This window comes from Perca fluviatilis, chromosome 2 (genome assembly GCF_010015445.1).
Source record: "Perca fluviatilis chromosome 2, GENO_Pfluv_1.0, whole genome shotgun sequence".
Lineage (NCBI taxonomy): Eukaryota > Metazoa > Chordata > Actinopteri > Perciformes > Percidae > Perca > Perca fluviatilis.
This window is the reverse complement of record NC_053113.1, coordinates 34,260,052-34,282,826: the sequence shown is the minus strand read 5'-3', so window position 1 is coordinate 34,282,826 and position 22,775 is coordinate 34,260,052. Positions and strand designations below refer to the sequence as shown.

At 39.4% G+C, this 22,775-nt stretch overlaps 2 protein-coding genes across 2 annotated transcripts; both read right to left on the bottom strand.

The window, feature by feature from the left end:
• Window positions 1–7,702: 7,702 nt before the first annotated feature.
• Window positions 7,703–12,405, bottom strand: LOC120548127 (extracellular calcium-sensing receptor-like). Its single transcript, XM_039784156.1, has 6 exons — window positions 12,302–12,405; window positions 11,830–12,127; window positions 10,918–11,712; window positions 9,605–9,820; window positions 9,282–9,405; window positions 7,703–8,616 (listed from the first exon to the last, which is right to left on the bottom strand). Exons 1-6 carry the CDS (start codon window positions 12,388–12,390, stop codon window positions 7,703–7,705), a joined length of 2,436 nt encoding a protein of 811 aa, XP_039640090.1. The 5' UTR covers window positions 12,391–12,405.
• Window positions 12,406–17,386: 4,981 nt separating this feature from the next.
• LOC120549723 (extracellular calcium-sensing receptor-like) lies at window positions 17,387–21,099 on the bottom strand. The gene is made up of 6 exons (XM_039786826.1): window positions 20,996–21,099; window positions 20,520–20,817; window positions 19,618–20,412; window positions 19,241–19,468; window positions 18,932–19,055; window positions 17,387–18,300 (listed from the first exon to the last, which is right to left on the bottom strand). The coding sequence occupies exons 1-6, from the start codon at window positions 21,082–21,084 to the stop codon at window positions 17,387–17,389; spliced, it is 2,448 nt and encodes an 815-aa protein (XP_039642760.1). The 5' UTR covers window positions 21,085–21,099.
• Between the last annotated feature and the right edge of the window lie 1,676 nt (window positions 21,100–22,775).

Below are 22,775 nucleotides of genomic sequence, written 5' to 3'. Positions count from 1 at the left end.
GAGGCACTCCTCTAGGCGAAGACACTGTTCCTGCTTCACCAGGGCCAGATTTGTCTGTTAAGGTGGCATTCCCATCCTACAAGAGAAAAACAAAAAGTACAACGTACAAAAGTTAAACAACAGACTCAGTTAGAAACCACGTGTTGTGATAGGTGTTGTAGAGCAAAGTAGATAACCAGCTACCTCTGGGTTAATAAGAGCCCAAACTCGTTTCCTCCTGAGAAAGTGTTCCGGCCCAGGAAAAAGGTCTGCAAGGTCACGACTAAGGGTGTGGAGCAAGGCCTCATCAATATTGGCAGCTATAAGACAGTACAATCATTAAAAGCTTTTATGAATAAAAAAATAATAATCATGTGTTTTTTAACTTCTAAATGTACTGGTATTTAACATGACAGGTAAAAGTATACAGTATGTTCTAAATCCTCTAGTATATCTTGTCCATGCCTAAAAGTAAATTGAATACAATTTAGACATTTAGGGCCCTATCTTGCACTCAGCGCAATTGCCTTTGTACACCGACGCATGTATCATTCCTATTTTGCACCCCACGCACAACGGACTTTTCCCTCCACAGACGCATGTCGCTCCCAGGGGCGGTTCAGCGAAAAGAGGAGGCGTGTTCCGGTGCAAACGTTCCCTGGTGCTATTTTGCAGTTTCAGAAAACAATTCCGCCACAGACCAGGAAAAACCTGTCAGTCCCACTAGTCTAAAGTCAGTATCGCGTTTTTCAGATGCTATTTTAGGGACGAATGCTTGGCCATAATGTAGCGTGTGCACAACGAGCATACACTTCTCTCATCTACAGCAGTTCCCATTTTTAAAAACCATACATAATGACAAAGACAAATATTACTGAAAATGTGCTTCATGTGTTTGGATAGATCAGGAGGCACTTTACAGTACAATCCTCAAAAAGTCGCAGCATGCTTTGTGGCTTGTTGGTTGTTGTTTTACACAACATTTCCATGAATCATGGATGTGTTGATGACATAAATGAGGAAATATTAGAGGACTTAAGGAGACGTGATGTTGAACTACGGTGGGATTGGACACTCCGGCGGAATCTGGTCCGGGAGTGGCAATGCGCGATGGAGCGGGTGGACGGATATGGAGTTGGGGGAGGAGGAATGGGCACAACAGGTGCAGGTGGTGCGTTTGGAGGCCCACGCTCCATGGCTGCAGCAATCCTTTCCAGACTTGAGGAGATGCGCCCGAGAGGCCGCAACAACATCGGCACCCGGTCAAGACGGGCATTTATTACTTTGCCGCATCCCGGACAGCTCCCGCTGGCGTGTGGCAGGCAAATCCGCCGTAATAATAGCAATCCGCCATGGAACAAGCGTGCGACTGCTCTTAAAGGGAATGTGAGATGACGCTCTGATTGGTTATTTTCACGTTACGCCCAAACCACACCTAGCTACTTCAGACCAACCCATTTAAGATTTGCGTCGGGCGCAAGAGTAATTTATCCTGCTGTTAGAATAGCAACAGCGCCCGAGATCCGCCCACAAAGATACTTGCGTTTTGCGTTTCACACTTGCGTTTCAGATCGTTAAAATAGGGCCCTTAGTGTCTTGAAACTAGGGCTGGGCGATATGGAGAAAATCAGATATCACAATATTCTTGACAAAATACCTCAATATTGATATTGCGGCGGTATTCAAGGGTTGACAATTGGTGCTCTAACAAAATATCTTCACACTTAGATTTTAGATAAATAATCATCAGTAATGTGGACATAATGTCTAAGCGGGGAAAAGGCAAATAATAGAAAAGCTAGAACAGTCTGGCAATTTCAGAAAAAGTACATCACTTTACTGTAATGCAGCCTTTAAAACCAGTAAAAGACAACACTTATGTCATATCACGATATTACGATATCCAAAATCTAAGACGATATCTAGTCTCATATCACGATATCGATATAATATCAATATATTGCCCAGTCCTACTTGAAACTGTATAAAAGTTTTAAATTATTTTGTTTTGAGATCAGTGTATTTCATTACTTATCTGACAACACACATTATGCAGCTATTAACAGCTAGACAATTTATGCTGTGACATCATCCAGTTCATCCATGATTGTCCCCTCTCTTTAGGTCCCTCTACTAGCTCCTTTGTCTGGTGGGGAAGAAAATCATAACTTAATGATGTCTGCCACATGCAAGGGTGCGTAAAAACGCACATTGAATGCAGTCTGCCAGCTGAATACATGTAACGTTAGATAGGCTATTAACAACGACGCTGAACTTGGCTCCACATTCGCTCCACATTCGCTCCACATTCGCTCCACATTCGCTCCGGTTCTCTTTAAGTTTCGATTCGACCTTAAAAAAATCCCTGTATCGCAAAATCGAGCTATTCTGCATCAGTGCCGATCACACACACATATATATATATATATATATATATATATATATATATATATATATATATATATATACACATACATACATACATTGTATCTCTTTCCAATTGTTTTATCTCCTTCTCTTCAGCAGGTTCAGAGGAAGCTTCTTCCCAGCGGCTGTCACCCTACTGAACTCTAGCTGTGCATCCCGGTGACACCCGGTCAACTAAGCCCCCAATCCCCGTATCCCACCCATAGTGTTCTATTAATTTACAAACGTACATACTGTAACTACACTTATACATATTCCATATTCTACTGCTCTTCATACTATTGATCCTGCACATACACCTATTCTTACTATTCTAGTTAGTGTTACTGTTTCTACACTACAATGGTACTGTTACCACACTGCACATGACTGTATCCTACATACTGTACATATCTGTCTATATTGTTCATACTGAATATCCATATTTATTACTTCTAATAATACACTACATATATCTATATTATTCTTACTACTATTATGTTACTGCTACTACATTGCACATATATGTACATGTTGTTCTTATTACATAACCATACTTATTCTGCTATTCTAAGGTAACTGCTAATAGACTGCACATATTTTTCTTTAATGTATGTTACTCTTAACCACCTTTTGTAAATCGACTGCACACTGATGTCTACACTGTACTATATTTATTGTCCTATATATACTTTGTTGTCTTTGTACTTGTACTCTGCACAATGACAATAAAGTTGAATCTAATCTAATCTAATTATTTTATCCTCTTGTCTTCTGCATTATTGATTTTCTAATGGTTTATAAATGTGGAGGGGAGGCACACTGTGGTCCCTGATTTGAATGACTGGCAAAATAAAAAGTTTGGCAGTGACAAATTTGGTTGTCCGTTGAATTTTTCACCTGATTCACATACTACAGTCTTTAATGTTTCCAATGATGCCCCATATGTCCATATCTACTGTAGAATTATGGAGAAAATCCAGCTCAAAAATACACATTTTGAAATGTATATTGCAACAGATGCTGACTTTGCACTGCCCTCTAATGGCCAAATATGGTTGTCCATTGAATTTGTCACCTGATTCACATAATATAGATCATAATGTTTCCAATGATGCCCCATATGTCCGAATCTACTGTAGAATTATGGAGAAAATCCAGCTAAAAAATACACATTTTGACATATTTTGACATTTATTTTGCAACATATGGTGACTTTGCACTGCCCCCTAACAACCAAATATTGTTGTCTGTTGAATTTCTCACCTGATTCACATACTATAGATCATACCATATCAGACGCACACATGCTCTGTATCTTGCAACTGGGCACCCACCCACCAGATGGATGACAGCCGCTACATCTGAGCCATCTAGGAGAACATTTTGATGTACCAATTCCTTCTGACTGTGCCACTCAAACAAGAGGGATGCAAAGGACCAGCAGTGAAGTCAGCACAAGTGTCAGCCCAAATGAAATGCCTCAGCTAGAGCTTGAGGATTTTCAGATTCAACATACTGATCATCAGGTAAGCTTTCACTTTGACTATCTTGCATGATATTATAATAAATCAATATTAATTACATTTTGGTCATTTTTTAGTAACTTGTTTGCCCCCTTTTGATCTTGCAGCATTAGACTGTTAACACAAACCCATCACTTATCGTTTGTTTAAAAAAAAATTAAGTACTGATGTATAGAAGGACAAACAGAAATATATAACACTTTGGTCAGCAAGTCTGAACTCTTATTGTATATTAACATGTCTTTACAGGAATGTGCTGGTGCATCACATGAGGCTCTTACCAGATGTGCAGCAGCGTTTGTCATCAATGTCTGGGAACAATGCCACCTGTCCCAGGTATTACCCTACCATAACTACAAAGCGATTGTATGTTGACACCCTTTTTAATTCACCAGATTATTTACAACTTTAATTATATTACATTTCAAAAGTAAATTTAAATGGGAAACAAATGACAAAAATGAAGTAAATCTGGTCACACACTGCACCCTTTCTACATTTTAAAACTGTCAGTTCTACATCTATGGGTCAGTTTATAATCAATCCCATTGTCATAGCAACAACGGTCAAGTTTTGGGAAAGGAATACACAAAGAGGAAGACTTCTCCTTACCATCTATTTCTTCTGGCAATCTACGGTCTTGCTAGTGGACAGCAAAGGGTCAATCAAAAGAAATCGGGGGCAGTTTTATCTACTGCTGGGCAATATGGCCTCAAATCAGTATTAGGATTAAACATTTTACCTTGATTACGATTAATGAACGATTATTTTGTGCAATGCACTGTTCATATTCAATAACTTGATTGTGCTGAAACAGATTGGTGTTTTTTTCTCAAGGTTTACATTTGACTTCTTTTTGTTTGGTGTCGTCTTCACTAAAGCCAAAATGTGTACAAACAACAGACAGATTACGTCAGTTAGAGGATCTGAATGTCAGTTTCGATACATTTTTGATTAATTGCCCATCCCTACTTTTATCCCCAAAATGTACAAAATCAAACTTCCTTAGATCTGTGGCTATTTTTGTATGACATTTTGTTGAGTGGATTTATTAAGGAGGTTTATGCTAGTTCTGGGTGATAGACAAACAGGATGTGTCTTATACTTTAATTTCTTTTTCTTTTTTTATGTTTCAGAGGAGCGTCAACAGTATTGTCTCTGGAGTCCAGCAGTATCAAGCTGCTCTTCTGAGTACCTTAAGGGACACAATGAAGACGATCCTTGAAAGACCTTCTGGCAGTATGGAGCAGCTCCAAGAGGAGGCACTGGCAACATTGGACAATTTTCAGGATCCTTTCTCCATAATGGCCACTTCATACATGCAGGACAGCACCATTCAGAAGCTTTTCAACCCAGTAAAACCAGAGGAGGTACTGATTTCTCAAAGGCTTTGTAGAGTTAAGAAAGGACAATCAAGAGTTCTTGCAATCAAAAACAAATGTTTTTACTATGTACCCCTAATTAAGAGTCTTGAACAGTTGTTGTCAAACTCCAGGATTTTTGATATGATCGACAACGAACCACAGAGCTGTCACAAAGATGGGGTTTTGTATGACATTATTGACGGGAGCCTTTTCAAATCACACCCACTGTTTTCAATAAGACCTTCTGCTTTACAGGTGATTTTGTACACTGATGAAATAGAGATATGCAATCCCCTGGGGTCGCTTGCTTCGGTGAATAAATTAATTATGGTTTATTATACTTCAGGAAACATAGACCCCAAGTTTAGGTCAAAGCTTGCTGCAATCAGACTCCTTGCTATAGCAAAAGCTACTGATATTGATGAGTGCGGTGTTGATGTTGTTTTGCAAAAAATGTATGAAGACTTACAGTTGCTGTATAATGGTGTCAAAATCCAAATACAGAATGGTGAAATGGATGTATATGTTGCTGTTATTTCACTATGTGGGGACACACTTGCACAGCATGAGCTTGCAGGTTTCAAGGAAGGAGTTGGTTTCGCCTACAGTAAATGTAGGCATTGTGAATGTACATTTGAGGAAATGCAAAGGAGTTTTGATGAAGAAATCTTTACTAAAAGGACAGTGGAAAAACACATAAGACATTAGATAAGAAATTGAAATTGAAAGGGCTACCACAGACTTCTTAAAATCAGCCCTCAAAACCACATATGTAATAAACAGAAGAAGCAAGTTGGTTGATTTCCCAGCCTTTGACCTCATACAGCAAACTCCACAGGATATAATGCACATCATTCTTGAGGGTGTTGCACCCATGGAAATAAAGTGTGTGTTAAAACAAATTGTACTGAACAAAGGAGTTGGACATGTTCAATTCAGCCATGCAGAGTTTTCCCTTTTCAGCAGTAGATGTACGTGACAAACCCTGTCCTATCAGTGTCAGTACCTTGGCATCTAATGATGACAAACTTCTGGGCAAATGCTAATATTGTTAAAGATCTTGCCGTACAGTATTGAGAAAAATGAATATGACTTGATTGAGATAGTTCAGATAATATTTGCCCCGGTTTTAACAGTGCAAAGTGTATTGAGACTGAAACAGATGATTGAACAGCATCTCAAACAGTTTAAGCAACTGTTTCCTGAGAATAATGTAATTCCTATAATTACATGCTCCATCTCCCTGCTCAAATTCTTTCTCTGGGACCTATGGCATATGTGCATGAGATTTGAGTCAAAGCACTCTTTTTTTCAAACAGTGGTCATCTAAATTGAACTTTAAAAATGTCTGTAAGTCACTTGTGAACCATAATCAGCTTTTTGAATGTTGTCAAAATTAAATGGGCACTGAGCACCCGATTTTTGTTCATGAGAGGGAATTGGGTCCTGAAGTCAGATGTGACAAATATGGATTACATCACAGAAAAGACATATGGCATACAACATGCAGTCAGTGTAAAGTGGCTGATTCTCAATTGTAACAAGTACATCCGTGAACAGTCTCTGATAATTACTAATGCAAATGAGACAGTACCTGTTGTTGGACTCATAAAAAAACATTTATGTGACAGACAGTTTATTTTATTGTTTTGAATATCACCTTTGAGAGACTCTGGGTTGGAATAGAGATCTTTTGGCATTTGAAGTTGTTGTACCTAATTTTGCACAGGCCACAGAGTTCCAAGATGCTGAAAAGCTAGTTGATTATACATCATATTATGCAATCACTTTTAAAAACAATTTGTATGTTTTGACAAGATATAACCTTGATGATGTAATTGCACTTAAAACTGGAATTTAATAACCACACTGTAAGTTTGATACTGATGAAATGATTTGTTACTGCTTGTAAACTGTAAATAAATGTGCTGTTGACACAACAGCAGTATTTAGAATAAATACAATATTGACTTAAAGTGTTATTTTAGCAGTTGTTACTGGGCAGTCTTGAAACTAGTCTAACAGCTATAAATCATCTTAAAATACCTCAAATGCTGTCTCTAACATTAATTCTGCTTGATGTACATCAAAAATAACGAACTTTAAAATATACTAACTAAGGAGAGAAAGGAAAAATATTCCTAAAATAATCTAAATTGTTTTACACAATCTGCTCTTGCCTGGTATATTATTCTCAAAATAAGATCAATAAGATCTTGGTTAGAAATGGGAGTTTTTGCAGTATATATATATGTTTGATATGATTGTGTATTACATTAATAATATGCCACTTCACAAACGACATGATATACAGTGAGAAAATTAGTAGCTGCAATACAAGATATATGTCTACCTGACAGTTTGGAGTGGTTACGAAATGATTAAGTAAAATCTTAATGGCATTTTCAACAAAATTATTTTAAGTTTTTAGAATGACTTTGGTGCTGCCTTCCCCATTATATTTCTTTTTGTATTTTTCTCAGGTTTCAGTAATATAATGAAACATTTTGGAATAAAAATACAAAAGAGCAGTCCAAAACTGGAGGCCAGAATAGCAAATATCTCCACAGCAACACTGAACTTCCCAGGAGAACTGACATACGCTGGGATAAAAGTGATCCATACGGCACAGAATATCAACATGCTAAAGGTGATAAATTTGGCTTCATTGAAGTTATCAGGCAGTTTTCGAGCAAGAAAAGCAAGAATGAAACATAACATGGCCAGAAGTCCTATGTACCCAAGTACAGCCCAAAAACCTACAGCTGAGCCCAGAGCACACTCTAAGATGATTTTGTCCTTGAATTCCTGAAAATTCTTAAATGGAAAAGGAGGAGAAATTGTTAACCAGAGGATACATATGATAACTTGTATTAGAGTGAAACCCAGAACACTGAGTTTCTGCTGTGTAGGCCCAAACCATTTCATCACGTTACTACCTGGAAGTGTGGCCCTGAAGGCCATTAACACCACTATAGTTTTCCCCAGAACACAAGAGATACAGAGAACAAAAGTGATGCCGAATGCCGTGTGTCGCAGCATGCAGGACCACTCAGAGGGCCGGCCTATGAAGGTCAGAGAACACAGGAAACACAGAGTCAAGGAGAAGAGCAGCAGGAAGCTGAGCTCAGAGTTGTTGGCCCTGACAATAGGAGTTTTCCTGTATCTGAAGAAAATGAATGCCACAACAGCAGTGATGCATGTTCCAAATAAGGATGCTGCAGTGAGCAGCGCTCCCATAATCTCTTCATATGATAGAAACTCTGCCTCCTTCTTCACACAAGCATCTCTTATCTCATTTGGCCAGAACTCAGGGTGGCATCGTACACATGTAGTAGAATCTGAAAAAATTATATTAAAGGTGTTATTAGACTTGCTCAGTACCATTTGTATTTTGTTTTGTCTCAATATTTTCTCTGCATAGACTGACAATACCAGATAATAAATGGATAACCATATCATAGCTACATGGTATCATCATGAATCATCTGGATCTTATAGTACAAAATAACATATAGTATAAATAGGTTAAATAAGCATTATATTTATATATATATATATATATATATATCATGCTCATTCACTCAATGGATTTAGTGCAGTTTTAGAGAGAGAGAGAAAAAAAAAAAAAAAAAAAAACAGAAGAGATAGAGAGAGAGATGTCAAACCTTCAGAAGTGGAGATCAAAACTACTTGCATTCTTAGACACCTTTGGGAGAAGGTGAGCACATACTTTAGGCCTTTTTGTTTTTTTTAGTGATCTGACCCTTAAATTACCATTTTCTTTATTATTCTATGTATCAGTCATCATTGCATAATTTGTCTGATTTTAGAAGCATTAATTCATGATGAAATTATATAGATTTTGTGTTTGCTTTTAAGACTACATACGTACTACGTATATCAGCCCTGCAGGAACTCCCTTAATGCTTTTAAAATCACATTGCAGGACAATTTCTTAAAAACAATGTGAACCTGTACATTTTAAGACTTTGCTTGTCTGTACCTGTAACGTTACTTATTTCTCCCTCTGCACATCTTGAACAGTCATAGCAGCAGACAGGCTTTCCTTTCTGGAGAACCTTGCGAGTTCCTGGAGGACATTTCTCACTGCAAACTGACAAAGGCACCTGCATGAAAAAAACAAACCATGAAAGAATGTATGGGCATTCACCTTTACAAGGTTTTGTCTATTAAAGCTGTTCTTTTTGTTTTTAATACATGAAAACTAAAGATTATGATATAATAACAAAAACAAACAAAATTATACAATTATAACATTTTAAATAGACTGTAGTCAACAGTTACAGTAATACCATTGTAGCTTACCTGTTGTGAGTTCTGTGCCCAAATTAAAGACTTATTTTGCAGATTCAGCTGTTTGTTTGCATCATAAAGACCAACTGTGACAAAGTCCACAATGCCATGTTCTGTTGGCTGCCAGTTTATAATTTCATACTTTGCTGCTGGGTCTCCATGCTCATTAAAGTAAACTTCATCTCCTTCCTTTGTTATGAACTTAATATTTTTTATGTGCTGTAAAATCTAAGAAGATATGGATCCATATGTATCATTATCTGATCAACATGTTGTATGCCTATTGGCCCAACAGCATGATAGACTGACAGCAATTTTTTATTTTTTTTATTAAAACCATTTTCCTTGTTAATGTGACATACTGTTAAAACTATAATTTAAAGTGATGGTTCGGAGTAATTTCACCCTAGGGTCTTTTGCACCATGACCTCGAGCCAAACACCCCCCCAGAAGCTTTTTTCACCTGGGTCGAACATTGGGAGAGTTAGCGTAGCGTAGCTTTATCAGCTGAATAGCTTAGAGCAGGGGCTAATGGAGCCAGTGATGTATCTCGTAAATGACCCCACTAATAATGCCCGAAATGATACCAAACTTCTACACTAGTACAAATAGGTTATGTACTCATAAATCGATGGATTGGAAAGTTTGTAAGTACACCAGAAGTTTATGAACATTTGCCTGCTCTCTTCTGCTCTCTTTTGCTGCTGCTGCTGCTACCTGCAGTTAGACGAGTGCTTAGAGCCGTCTACAAATTACAACACCGAAAAGAGATGCAACAAAAATATTTATTAATTTAATGATTAAATAAGGTAATGTCTCCAAACTTACCTCAATTATAACTTGTCTCCTGCTAGTTATAATACAGCACTTACTTAAAAAAAAAAGTTAAATTAATAAATATTTTTGTTGCATCTCTTTTCGGTGTTGTAATTTGTAGACGGCCCTAAGCCCTCGGCTTACTGCAGGTAGCAGCAGCAGCAGCAGCAGCTAGCAGAAGAGAGCAGGCAAGTGTTCATAAACTTCTGGTGTAATTACAAACTTTCCAATCCATCGTTTTATGAGTACATAACCTATTTGTAGTAGTGTAGAAGTTTGGTATCATTTCGGGCATTATTAGTAGGGTCATTTATGAGATACATTACTGGATCCATTAGCCCTTGCGCTAAGCTATTCAGCTGATAACGCTACGCTATGCTAACTCTCCCAATGTTCGACCCAGTTGAAAAAAGCTTCTGGGGGGGTGTTTGGCTCGAGGTCATGGTGCAAAGGACCCTAGGGTGAAATTACTCCGAACCATCACTTTAAGTATTTGGTTTTCAACTCACCGTCAATGGATCTAGCTGCACCATGCTGTTACAGGTTTTGTTACAGCTGAGAATATTATGAAGTGCATTGGCCACAGCATACACTCCTTTATAGACATTGTAAAAGATAGGCATGAGCGACATATCAGTGAAGCTGTTTTGCACTCCAGTCAGATCTTCATGGCCAGTACATTCTCTCTGATTCCCTGCTGAAGATTTTGACTGTTTGAATTTACAGTTAAATAATGTCTCCCAAAACTCTGGAAACATTACATTACTAGATGAATTGAGTGGCTTCACATCTAAAATGAACTCTATCATGCCACTGACATGTGCTTTGGGGATGGACAGGCCTACGGCACCATCCAGAATGTGATGCCTATCCATGGCTGCAATTTGGGAATCAAAGATCCAGCCCTCACTGCCTACCCACTGGTACCCAGTCAGGTTGTGGTTGGACAACTGTTGAATTAGAACATCCATATCCACATGGGAGAGGAAAGCGACAATCACCTTGGAAGTGGAAGCCTTGATAATGTCAATGATCTTTTGTATTTTGTCTGGTGGATCTGTTCTAAAGAAAGATACAGAGTACTCCAGACAGATGCCCAGATGCTGGGCAGTTTCTGTGAATATGGACATTCCATATTTACCATAATCATCATTTGTTCTAATAGCTCCAACCCAAGTCCAACCAAAGTGCCACACCAACTGGGCCAGAGCTCTGCTCTGGTAGTAATCACTGGGTATTGTTCTGAGAAAGGATGGGTACTTGGTTTTATCACTCAGACAAGCACAAGTAGCAAAGTGGCTGATCTAAAAAGTAAAAAGAAAGAATACCGTAAGATAAAGATGTAAAATATGAAATGATTTTAAACCCTTATTTTGCCATGATGAGCTCAAATAATTGATTCCAATTACATTCTTACCCACCATTGGGATATGAAAGGGTCCGATAACAGTAGCTACAGCCATGCAAGGAGAGGAAGAGCTTTCTCCTATAATGGCCTGCACTTGTGCAGGTCTGGTACATGGTTCCTCGGTGAGTGCAGATAACACCTCATTACCATTAGTCAAGGCCAGTGCAACACTCACACTTCTGGCAATGGAGCCACAAGCATCATAGATCTTATAGCCCAGAGAGATACCAGGCAGTATTTCTGTGCTGTTATTAATCTCCTCTATGGCAAAGAGCATAGCCTGGGCAAACTGGAAATCTCTGAAATTCAAACTTGATGCAGACAGTTATAAATAGTTGGAATTTGCACGTGAAAAAAACAAACAGTAGCATAGGAAATTAAACTATTTGTTTATACCTAAAACAGGGATTTTTAAGGAATATTAATAAAAAATTTGACTTTATCATTCATACATTTTAAATTTAAATTAATACGATATAATTTACCTGGTGCATTCCAGTGGCAATGGTTTTTGCCTGTAGGTGTCCTGTCTGTCGTTCCAGCTGGTGTGGAAAGAGAAGATTCCCCCCAACATAATGTCCCCATTCTTAGATAGCTGGGGGTTCTCAGGATCCCCTCTCTGCCTGCACACCGGCTCCTCAGCCTGAGTGAAAGTTGCCACCAGCAACAGCTGTAAGAGTGCACAACCCTGCTCTGGCCATCTCTGTATGGATGGCATGTCGTCTAGAGCTAAACCACTGGGTGGCATCACATGTACCGTAATGTAAATCCAAAACTTGCACTGGTATTTGTACATTTTGAAGCAGCAAGGGAACCAATAATAGAGCAGTGATGTTTTATCTACGTAGAATTACAAGGTGGGGTGAGATGAAGGAGGTGCCTAGATAACAAAAGGGTTTTGGGTTTAGCCAAACATAGCAGGTATGAAAGCTTCCTCCTGCCTCTCATGGGCTTTGTTGGTCCTTGTGTGTTTCTTTATTTATTTTCCTCTCAGATTCTGGCCATGTCCCTACTTATTAAAACAAAGTTATTAAAAATCAAATCTTGGGGGTGCCTGGGTTAACTCACCTGGTTGGGGGTCATCCCATGTACATAGGCTCAGTCCTCACCGCAGCGGCTGTGGGTTTGATTACAACCTGCAGCCCTTTGCTGCATGTCATTCCCCCTTATTTTCTCCTTTCCTTTCTTAAGCGTTCCCCTTTCCTTTCTTAAGCTGTCCTGTCAAATAAAGATCTAAATTGGCCAAAGAAATAATCTTAAAAAACAAAGAATTTTAATCTTGAACCTTATCTCCACCAAAATTACAGACCTGAATTCCAATTTGCTTTTAATTTAATCAACCATACCCTCACCACACCTGCGTGTACCTCTTGCCTGCCCTATTCCTGTTCATTCAAGTATTCTCAGTTCCTTCTATTTGGCCTTGCTACCCATACCAGTACGCTTTTGTATCTGAATTTTGTCAAGAAATCACTGAAGTCTTCATATCTGCCTGGGCTATAGCATTTGGGTGCTTCCCTTGATGCTTGACAGGACAATCTGGCCAAACATGGACTTAGCAAACAGTCACTAACTCTGCCTGCCATTTTCTTGGCATGAGTTTGGAATTACCATGGAACTTTTCCTAAATGAAGGCCAAGGCTTTTTAAAGTCCCTCACTCAGTGCGTTTACACGCACAGCAGTAACTGGGTTATGCAAGTTCTCCCCATATACAATGGGAAGAATGACTGAGTAACTCTACCTCCGGTACAGTAGGTGGCGATCTGCCAACGCACGACTGGCTTGTCAATGTCAACATTACACCCATTGGCCTCTCAATTAGTAAAATTTAACAACTTAATGTTTCATTAACTCACTCTTGTCACAGTGTAGGAACGCAGTGTTCTCGCCAGACGACTTTTTCGGCAAATTATATCAGTACCGTTAATCATTGTCAGGTGGAATTAGCAAGGTAACTTCGTTAGCTAACTAGCTAATATTAGCATTAGCCAGCAGCCGCAGCAGGAGCTGTTTGGTCCCTCCACTTTTTTGCCGAGACACAATGTTGACAGCCCCGGAGATGGACAATCTGTTTAGCTATCTCCTGATGTCCAGTTCTGCCTCTGCGGTGAGTAAAACAGATGGACCGCAGGCTCCATACAACCGATGGCCCGCTAATTCGGGCATCGCTGTTTTGTTGTATGGTATCATAGCAACGACTGCGGCTCACAGCCATAGCCAGTATATAAACTGGACCAACAGATCCCGTTGCTCTGGACAGAGACCAGTGAAGGATATTAGAAGCACTTTTCCGGTGAGCGCTGAGCGTTACTGCGCAGCCTCCAACTGAGAGAGACAACTTAAATGTGATGTGACCAACCTGTCTGAAAGTTGTAAGTCTTCTGGTAGTTGTGCCAAGAGAAATCTCAATCATTCCGAATCTTGCAGAGACAGAGGGCATAGGTATATGTAAGGAGATAACATAGGCACATGCTAATTATTGCTAACTAAAATGCTAGTTAACATTAGTAATTAAACTTAAACAGCTCATGTAAGTCGAAAATGCCTGCAAGCTTCTCCTGTACTATAAGGTAATTCCTCTACTATGGGACAGTAAGTCGCTTGGTTATGACACAATCGTTAGCCTATTTTTACAACAACGTCTGCTATGGAGCCATAACGTGAGGTACAAGGTAATGGAACCTTTTATACATTGTCATGTTTCTTTAGAAATAAACAATGGACAAATAGTCTTTAAACGCTTCAGATGTAAAGTTATTCGCTGTCAAAGTGACGTCAAAATGAATGGCAGTCAATGGAATGCTAACGGGAGGTGATCGCTTTGTAGCATCAAAATGGCGCCATAGGAGGTTTGAGTTCTGAAGCGAAGCTTACCCCCTTGCTCACAGCGCTGACAGATTATTTCCGGTTCAGAAATCAACCCCAGCGGAGTGGGGAGGGGCAGTTGAAGCATGCGCAGACGCTTAAACCGATCATAGTCCGGTTATGGTGTATACATGGAGCAATAATCCGCTTACTGAAGGAGTTTTCTACCTCTGTAAACCAGGTTATTAGAACTCCGATTTTAACCGGGGTAAGGTGTTTACATGGCGTTTGAGAAATCGGGGTATTGCCTTAACCCGAATATAATCGTTTTTTTAAAGTGCATGTAAATGCACTCACTTTTTTGCAGTGTTTTTCTCCTGAAACCACCATTCCGACCTCATCTGCACCTCAGTTAGCTGATCTCCAGCTTTCTCCCCGGGTTGCTAGTTGCTAGGAGGAGGTCGGGGTGGACGGGTGGGTCACAAAACGCCGCGCTTTAAAGTAAATACAGTTATACTTGGCGCTGATTGCTCTGCTCTTGACAATGCTCTCTGGACCAGCCAAGCCAACCCAGTCTTACGACAGTTCGTGAAATGGTCACATAACTTTATCTATTGATTCGTGTACATGGACAGGTTTATCCCATTTTTTTTGTGATGGTCAGCACATTTTTTAAACTAATGTATTTCAATGGGAAGCTTCTTTTGTGTTCAGAGCACGATTCTTTCTGCCAGTCGGGCGGCAGCAGAGAAGCTGTATGGCTTTGCTACTATTGGTATTTGAAGCCCCATAACTGCTGTTTTATCAACATTTATTCGCAAGATCTTATCGTGGTTTATATTTATTTCTTTTAATATTATTTCGGTCATGTTACCAGGGAAGCTGGATTGCTTTGTTGTTTATTGATATCTTTAAAACTATAATGCTACATTAATCCACCAGTATTCACGAGATGTTATCGTGGTTCATTTCTTTATTTTAATTATATTATTTTGGTCTTATTACTGTTGAAATAATACAGTATGTATGCTGTAAGACAAACACTTTGCTGAGCGTGGCTCATTCAAAGCCCATATCCCACAATGCAATGTGGTCATTCATTTCAGAGAATTGGACAGCGATCAGTGGCTCTATAACACCAGTATCGCTTCAATGTACTGTACATATTTAATGATTGATTTTGTTATCAGCAACCTTGGGACAAGTTGCTCAGTCTTTCTTCCAGTAAGTTATGCACCGTAATAACGTGTATGCCTACCCAATCCGCGGGATCCTCTGGAAGTGACATAGTAACAACTACTCTGCGGATCCGAAAGAAAATATAGACTACATAGTTTATAATATTGTAACACGTTGTGGGTGTGGAGCTTCCAACTGAAATACATTAGTTTAAAAAAACTGGCTGACTATCAGGAAAGAATGGGATACACGTGTCCATGTACACAAATCAATAGATTAAATAACATGACCATTTCACGAATTGCCGTGATATATATATATATATACAGTACTGTGCAAGTCTTAGGCAGGTGTGAAAAAATGATGAAAACTAAGAATGTTTTCAAAAATAAAAATGATTGTTTATTTTTATCAATTTACAAAATGCAAAGTGAGCGAACAAAAAAACATCTAAATCACATCAATATTTGGTGTTATTACCCTTTGCCCATCAAACCAGCATCAATTCTTATAGGTACACTTGCAAAAAGTCAAGGAAAGTTGAGGATTGTAGACGCAGTGGTCGGCCAAGGAAACACATCAAGCTTATTTCCCTTCAAAATCAGAAGATTTCCAGCAGTGCCATCAGCTCAGAACTGACAGAAACCAGTGGGACCCAGGTACACCCATCTACTGTCCAGAGAAGTCTGGTCAGAAGTGGTCTTCATGGAAGAGTTGCAGCCAAAAAGCGATACCTCCGACATTGAAACAAGGCCAAGCGACTCAACTATGCACAAAAACTTTGGAACTGGGGTGCAGACAAATGGCAGCAGGTGCTCTGGACTGATGGGTCAAAATTAGAAATATTTGGCTGTAGCAGAAGTTGTTCACCGAAGGGCTGGAGAGCGGTACAATAATGAGTGTCTGCAGGCAACAGTGAAGTATGGTGGAGGTTCCTTGCAAGTTTGGGGCTGCATTTCAGCAAATGGAGTTGGAGATTTGGTCAGGATTAATGGTGTCCTCAATGCTGAGAAATACAGGTAGATACTTATCCATCATGCAATACCATCAGGGAGGTGTACAAATTTATTCTGCAGCAGGACCACAACCCCAAACATACAGCCAAGTTCATTAATAACTATCTTCAGTGTAAAGAAGAACAAGAAGTCCTGGAAGTGATGGCATGGCCACCACAGAGCCCTGATCTCAGCATCATCGAGTCTGTCTGGGATAACATGAAGATCTGTGGTTAGTTCTCCAAGATGTTTGGAACAACCTACCAGCCGAGTTCCTTCAAAAACTGTGTGCAAGTGTACCTACAAGAATTGATGCTGTCTTGAAGGCGAAGGGTGGTCACACCAAATATTGATTTTATTTAGATTCCTCTTCTGTTCATTCACTGAATTTTGTTAATTGATGAAAATAAACTATTAACACTCAAGCATTCTTAGTTTACAGCATTTTTCAAACCTGCCTAAAACATTTGTACAGTACAGAGAAAATTAGTAGCTACAATACAAGAAGATAGATGTCTACGTGACAGTCTGGAGTGGTTACGATTAAGTGCAATCTATAATGGCATTAGCCACAAAATGATTTTAAGTTTTCAGAATGACTTTGGTGCTGCCTTCCCCATTAAATTACTTTTTGTATTTTTCTCAGGTTTCAGTAATATAATGTAACATTTTGGAATAAAAATACAAAAGAGCAGTCCAAAACTGGAGGCCAGAATAGCAAATATCTCCACAGCAACAGTGAACTTCCCAGGAGAGCTGATATACGCTGGGATAAAAGTGATCCATACGGCGCAGAATATCAACATGCTAAAGGTGATAAATTTGGCTTCATTAAAATTATCAGGCAGTTTTCGAGCCAGAAAAGCAAGAATGAAACACAACATGGCCAGAAGTCCTATGTACACAAGTACAGCCCAAAAACCTACAGCTGAGCCCAGAGCACACTCTAAGATGATTTTGTCCTTGAATTCCTTAAAATTCTTAAATGGAAAAGGAGGAGAAATTGTTAACCAGAGGATACATATGATAACTTGTATTAGAGTGAAACCCAGAACACTGAGTTTCTGCTGTGCAGGTCCAAAAAATTTCATTACATTACTACCTGGAAGTCTGGCTTTGAAGGCCATTAACACCACTATAGTTTTACCCAGAACACAAGAGATACAGAGGACAAAGGTGATGCCGAATGCTGTGTGTCGCAGCATGCAGGACCACTCAGAGGGCCGGCCTATGAAGGTCAGAGAACACAGGAAACACAGAGTCAAGGAGAAGAGCAGCAGGAAGCTGAGCTCAGAGTTGTTGGCCCTGACAATAGGAGTTTTCCTGTATCTGAAGAAAATGAATGCCACAACAGCAGTGATGCATGTTCCAAATAAGGATGCTGCAGTGAGCAGCGCTCCCATAATCTCTTCATATGATAGAAACTCTGCCTCCTTCTTTACACAAGCATCTCTTCTCTCATTTGACCAGAACTCAGGGTGGCATCGCACACATGTAGTAGAATCTGAAAAATAATATTAAAGCAATTATTAGACCTAATACATTTGTATTTTGTTTTGTTTCGATCTTATATATTTTCTATGCATACAAGACTGACACTACATGATTACGAGAAAAATGGACAACCGTATCATAGCTACATGGTTTCATGATCTGGATCTTAAGTACAACATACAGTATCAATAGGTATTATTAATTAATTTCTGTTTTTTTTGTTTTATTTTAATAAGCTTTATATGTGTTATTTCTTAGACGGTATAATGCTGTTGTGTTTTTCAAATGGCAATTTTCAGTGCTGTAGCACAAACACAATTTACTTCACTCAGTTTTAGGGGGATTTATCAACCCCTCAAAACTACCTGCATGCTCAAACACCTCTAAGAGATGAGAAAATACTGTAGGCCTTGATATGACCAGTGACCATTTTCTTTATTACTCTATGTATCAGTATTTGTCTGATTTTAGTTGTACTGATTCATGATCAAATTATATAAATTTTGCGTTTGCTTTTAAAACTACGTACTTACTGTATCAGGCCTGCAGGAACTCCCTAATGCCTTTCAAATCACATTAAAGGAAAATTTCTCAAAAACAATGTAAACATGAAACATTTAAGACTTTTGTTTTGGCTGTACCTGTCATGTTACTTATTTCTCCCTCTGCACATCTTAAACAGTCATAGCAGCAGACAGGCTTTCCTTTCTGGAGAACCTTGCGAGTTCCTGGAGGACATTTCTCACTGCAAACTGACAAAGGCACCTGCATGAAAAAAACAACTATGAAAAACAAATGTATGGGCGTTCGCTTTGACAAGGTGTTGTCTATCAGCCGTTTTTTCATTTGTCATGCATGAAAACTAAACATTATCATAAAATAACAATAACTAATAACTTATACAATAATTGACTGTACTTAACAGTTAAAGTGATCACATTGCAGCTTACCTGTTGTGAGTTCTGTGCCCAAATTACAGATTTATTATGCAGATTCAGCTGTTTATTTGCAGGTAGAGATGCATCATAAAGACCTACTGTGACAAAGTCCACAATGCCATGTTCTGTTGGCTGCCAGTTTATAATTTCATACTTTGCTGCTGGGTCTCCATTCTCATTAAAGTAAACCTCATCTCCTTCCTTAGTTTTGAACTGAATCTTTTTTATGTGCTGTAAGATCTAAGAAGATACATATGTATCATTATCTGACAAACATGTTGTAGGCCTGTTGGCTCAACAGCATGATAGACTTACAGCAATTGTTATGTTTCATTAAATTTAAACAATACTGTTAAAACTATAATTTAAGTATTTGGTTTTCAACTCACCGTAAATGGATCTAGCTGCACCTTGTTGTTACAGGTTTTGTTACAGCTGAGAATATTATGAAGTGCGTGGGCCACAGCATACACTCCTTTATAGAGATTGTTAAAGATAGGCATGAGCGACATATCAGTGAAGCTGTTTTGCACTCCAGTCAGATCTTCATGGCCAGTACATTCTCTCTGATTCCCTGCTGAAGATTTTGACTGTTTGAACTTACAGCTAAATAATGTCTCCCAAAACTCTGGAAACATTTCATTACTAGATGAATTAAGCAGCTTCACATCCAACATGAAGTCTCTCATGCCACTGACATGTGCTTTGGGGATGGACAGGCCTATGGCACCATCCAGAACGTGATGCCTATCCATGGCTGCAATTTGGGAATCAAAGATCCACCCCTCACTGCCTACCCACTGGTACCCAGTCATGTTGTGGAGAGACAACTCTTGAATTAGCAAATCAATATCCATGAGGGAGAGGAAAGCGACAATGACCATGGAAGTAGAAGCCTTAATAATTTCAATTATCGTTTGTATTTTGTCTGGTGGATCTGTTCTAAAGAAAGATAAAGAGTACTCCAGACAGATACCCAGCTTCTGGGCGGATTCTGTGAAAGTGGCCATGCCATTGTTGCCATAATCATCATTTGTTCTAATAGCTCCAACCCAAGTCCAACCAAAGTGCCACACCAACTGGGCCAGAGCTCTGCTCTGGTAGTAGTCACTGGGTATTGTTCTGAGAAAGGATGGGTACTTGGTTTTATCACTGAGACAAGCACAAGTAGCAAAGTGGCTGATCTAAAAGGAAAAAATAAAAAATACCCTAAGGTAAAGATGCAAAATATAAAACGATTTTAAAACCTTATTTTGCCATGACCAGCTGAAAGAATTCCATTCTTACCCACCATTGGGATATGAAAGGGTCCGATTACAGTAGATATAGCCATGCAAGGAGAGGAAGAGGTTTCTCCCATAATGGCCTGCACTTGTGCAGGTCTGGTACATGGTGCCTCGGTGAGTGCAGATAACACCTCATTACCATTAGTCAAGGCTAGTGCAACCCTCACACTTCTGGCAATGGAGCCACAAGCATCATAGATCTTATAGCCCAGAGAGATACCAGGCAGTATTTCTGTGCTGTTATTAATCTCCTCTATGGCAAAGAGCATTGCCTGGGCAAACTGGAAATCTCTGAAATTCAAACTTGATGCAGACAGTTATAAATAGTTGGAATTTGCCCATGAAATAGAAACAATAACATAGTAAATTGAACTTTGTTTAATAGCTACAACAGGGAGTTTTATGAATATTAATTCTTATTTTAAAAGTTTGACTTTATCATTTATACATTTAAAATCTAAATCCATACGATATAATTTACCTGGTGCATTCCAGTGGCAATGGTTTTTGTGTGTAGGTGTCCTGTCTATCGTTCCAGCTGGTGTGGAAAGAGAATATTCCCCCCAACATAATGTCCCCATTCTTAAATAGCTGGGGGTTCTCAGGATCCCCTCTCTGCCTGCACACCGGCTCCTCAGCCTGAGAGAAAGATGCCACCAGCAACAGCTGTAAGAGTGCCCAACCCTGCTCTGGCCATCTCTGTGTGGATGTCATACTGTCTAGAGCTAAACCACTGGGTGGCATCACATGAACTGTAATGTAAATCCAAAACTTGCACTGGTATTTGTACATTTTGAAGCAGCATGGGAAATAATAATAGAACAGTGATGTTTTATCTCTGTAGAATTACAAGGTGTTGCGAGATGAAGGAGGTGCCCAGGTAGCAAAAGGGGTGTGGGTTTAAGCAAACACAGCAGGTATGAAAGCTTCCGCCATTTTATTTCTATTTTCTTTAATTATGGCTGTGTCCCTGCTTATTAAAGAACACTATTAAAAATCAAATCTTGGGGGCACCTGGATAGCTCACCTGGCAGAGCGTCGTCCCATGTCCAAAGGGTTAGTCCTTACCACAGTCCTTATCTAGTCTTGAACCTTCTCTCCACCAAAATGACAGGCCTTTTTCCAAGTTGGTTTTAATAGTCAAAGCCATAGGCTCCAATGATATCTTAATACATGGATATACAGAAGAGTGTTCTGTTTTGGTACTGTTGATCTCAGTGCAGTTTTTGACTTACTTTGCACGGCAGCTAGATTTTTGCAATATCGCTAAAGAATCGCAGGGTCATATATCACATGAAAATCCATCTTATCAGACTTCGAGTGAATGCGTTTGTGTCAGATCAGCGGCGGACTGAACCAATCAGCGCCCGGTGAGGAGCTACTGACAGCTACGGTCATGGTACAGGAGTGTGGCCGCCACAACCGTTCATTCAAAGCAATAATGGCAGAAATGATAGACATACGGTCCATCCATTCACCTGCCTGGTAATTTTTGAAAATGCCTTCCCTTTTCCATACAGTTTCAAACCATCTGGTGTGTCAGATAAGCTTTTGACACTGTGGACCATAGAATTCTAATCAACAAATTTAGGCAGTGGGTGTGTATCTCTTGGTCAGCCCTGCAGTGGTTCTCCTTTTATCTTTATGATTAAAGTTTGTCAATTGCTTATGGCAAATATTCCTCCTCATCTGATCCTTGGTCAGATTCTATTTGCCTATTATATGCTTCCCCTTAAACAGAAAATACGACACTTAATACTATCACTGCTTTGCAGATGATATTCATCTATATATTTAATTTAAGCCTTTAAAATTTAGCAAAATTGCCCATACATTGCCATTCTACATCCATTCACAAGATGCACTCAGACTCTAACACCTGTCCCAGTCACCTGACTCTTACTTATACCTGCTCACCTGTCTCCACTTTCCCTCATCAGCCCTCCAGTATATTTTCGGGCCAGTGACTCACTTTCCAGCCATTTGTGCCTGAACCTATACCTGTCCCTGTTCTTGTAATGTAACATTACCGTCACCAAGTGTCGCTGATTTGGTGACATCACACGGAGCTCTGTAGCCAGCGTCACGTGCAGCAGGCGGTCCCCTATTTCCGTAAGAAATCACAAGTATCGGTGTGCATACATGTCTGTACGATATCGGACGAACCCATTGTTGAGAAGGCGTTGTGTAATGTTACTTTAATTATTTTTAAATTAGCTGAGGTTCTCCACAATCTTTTTCTTGAACCCCGGCAATGCAGT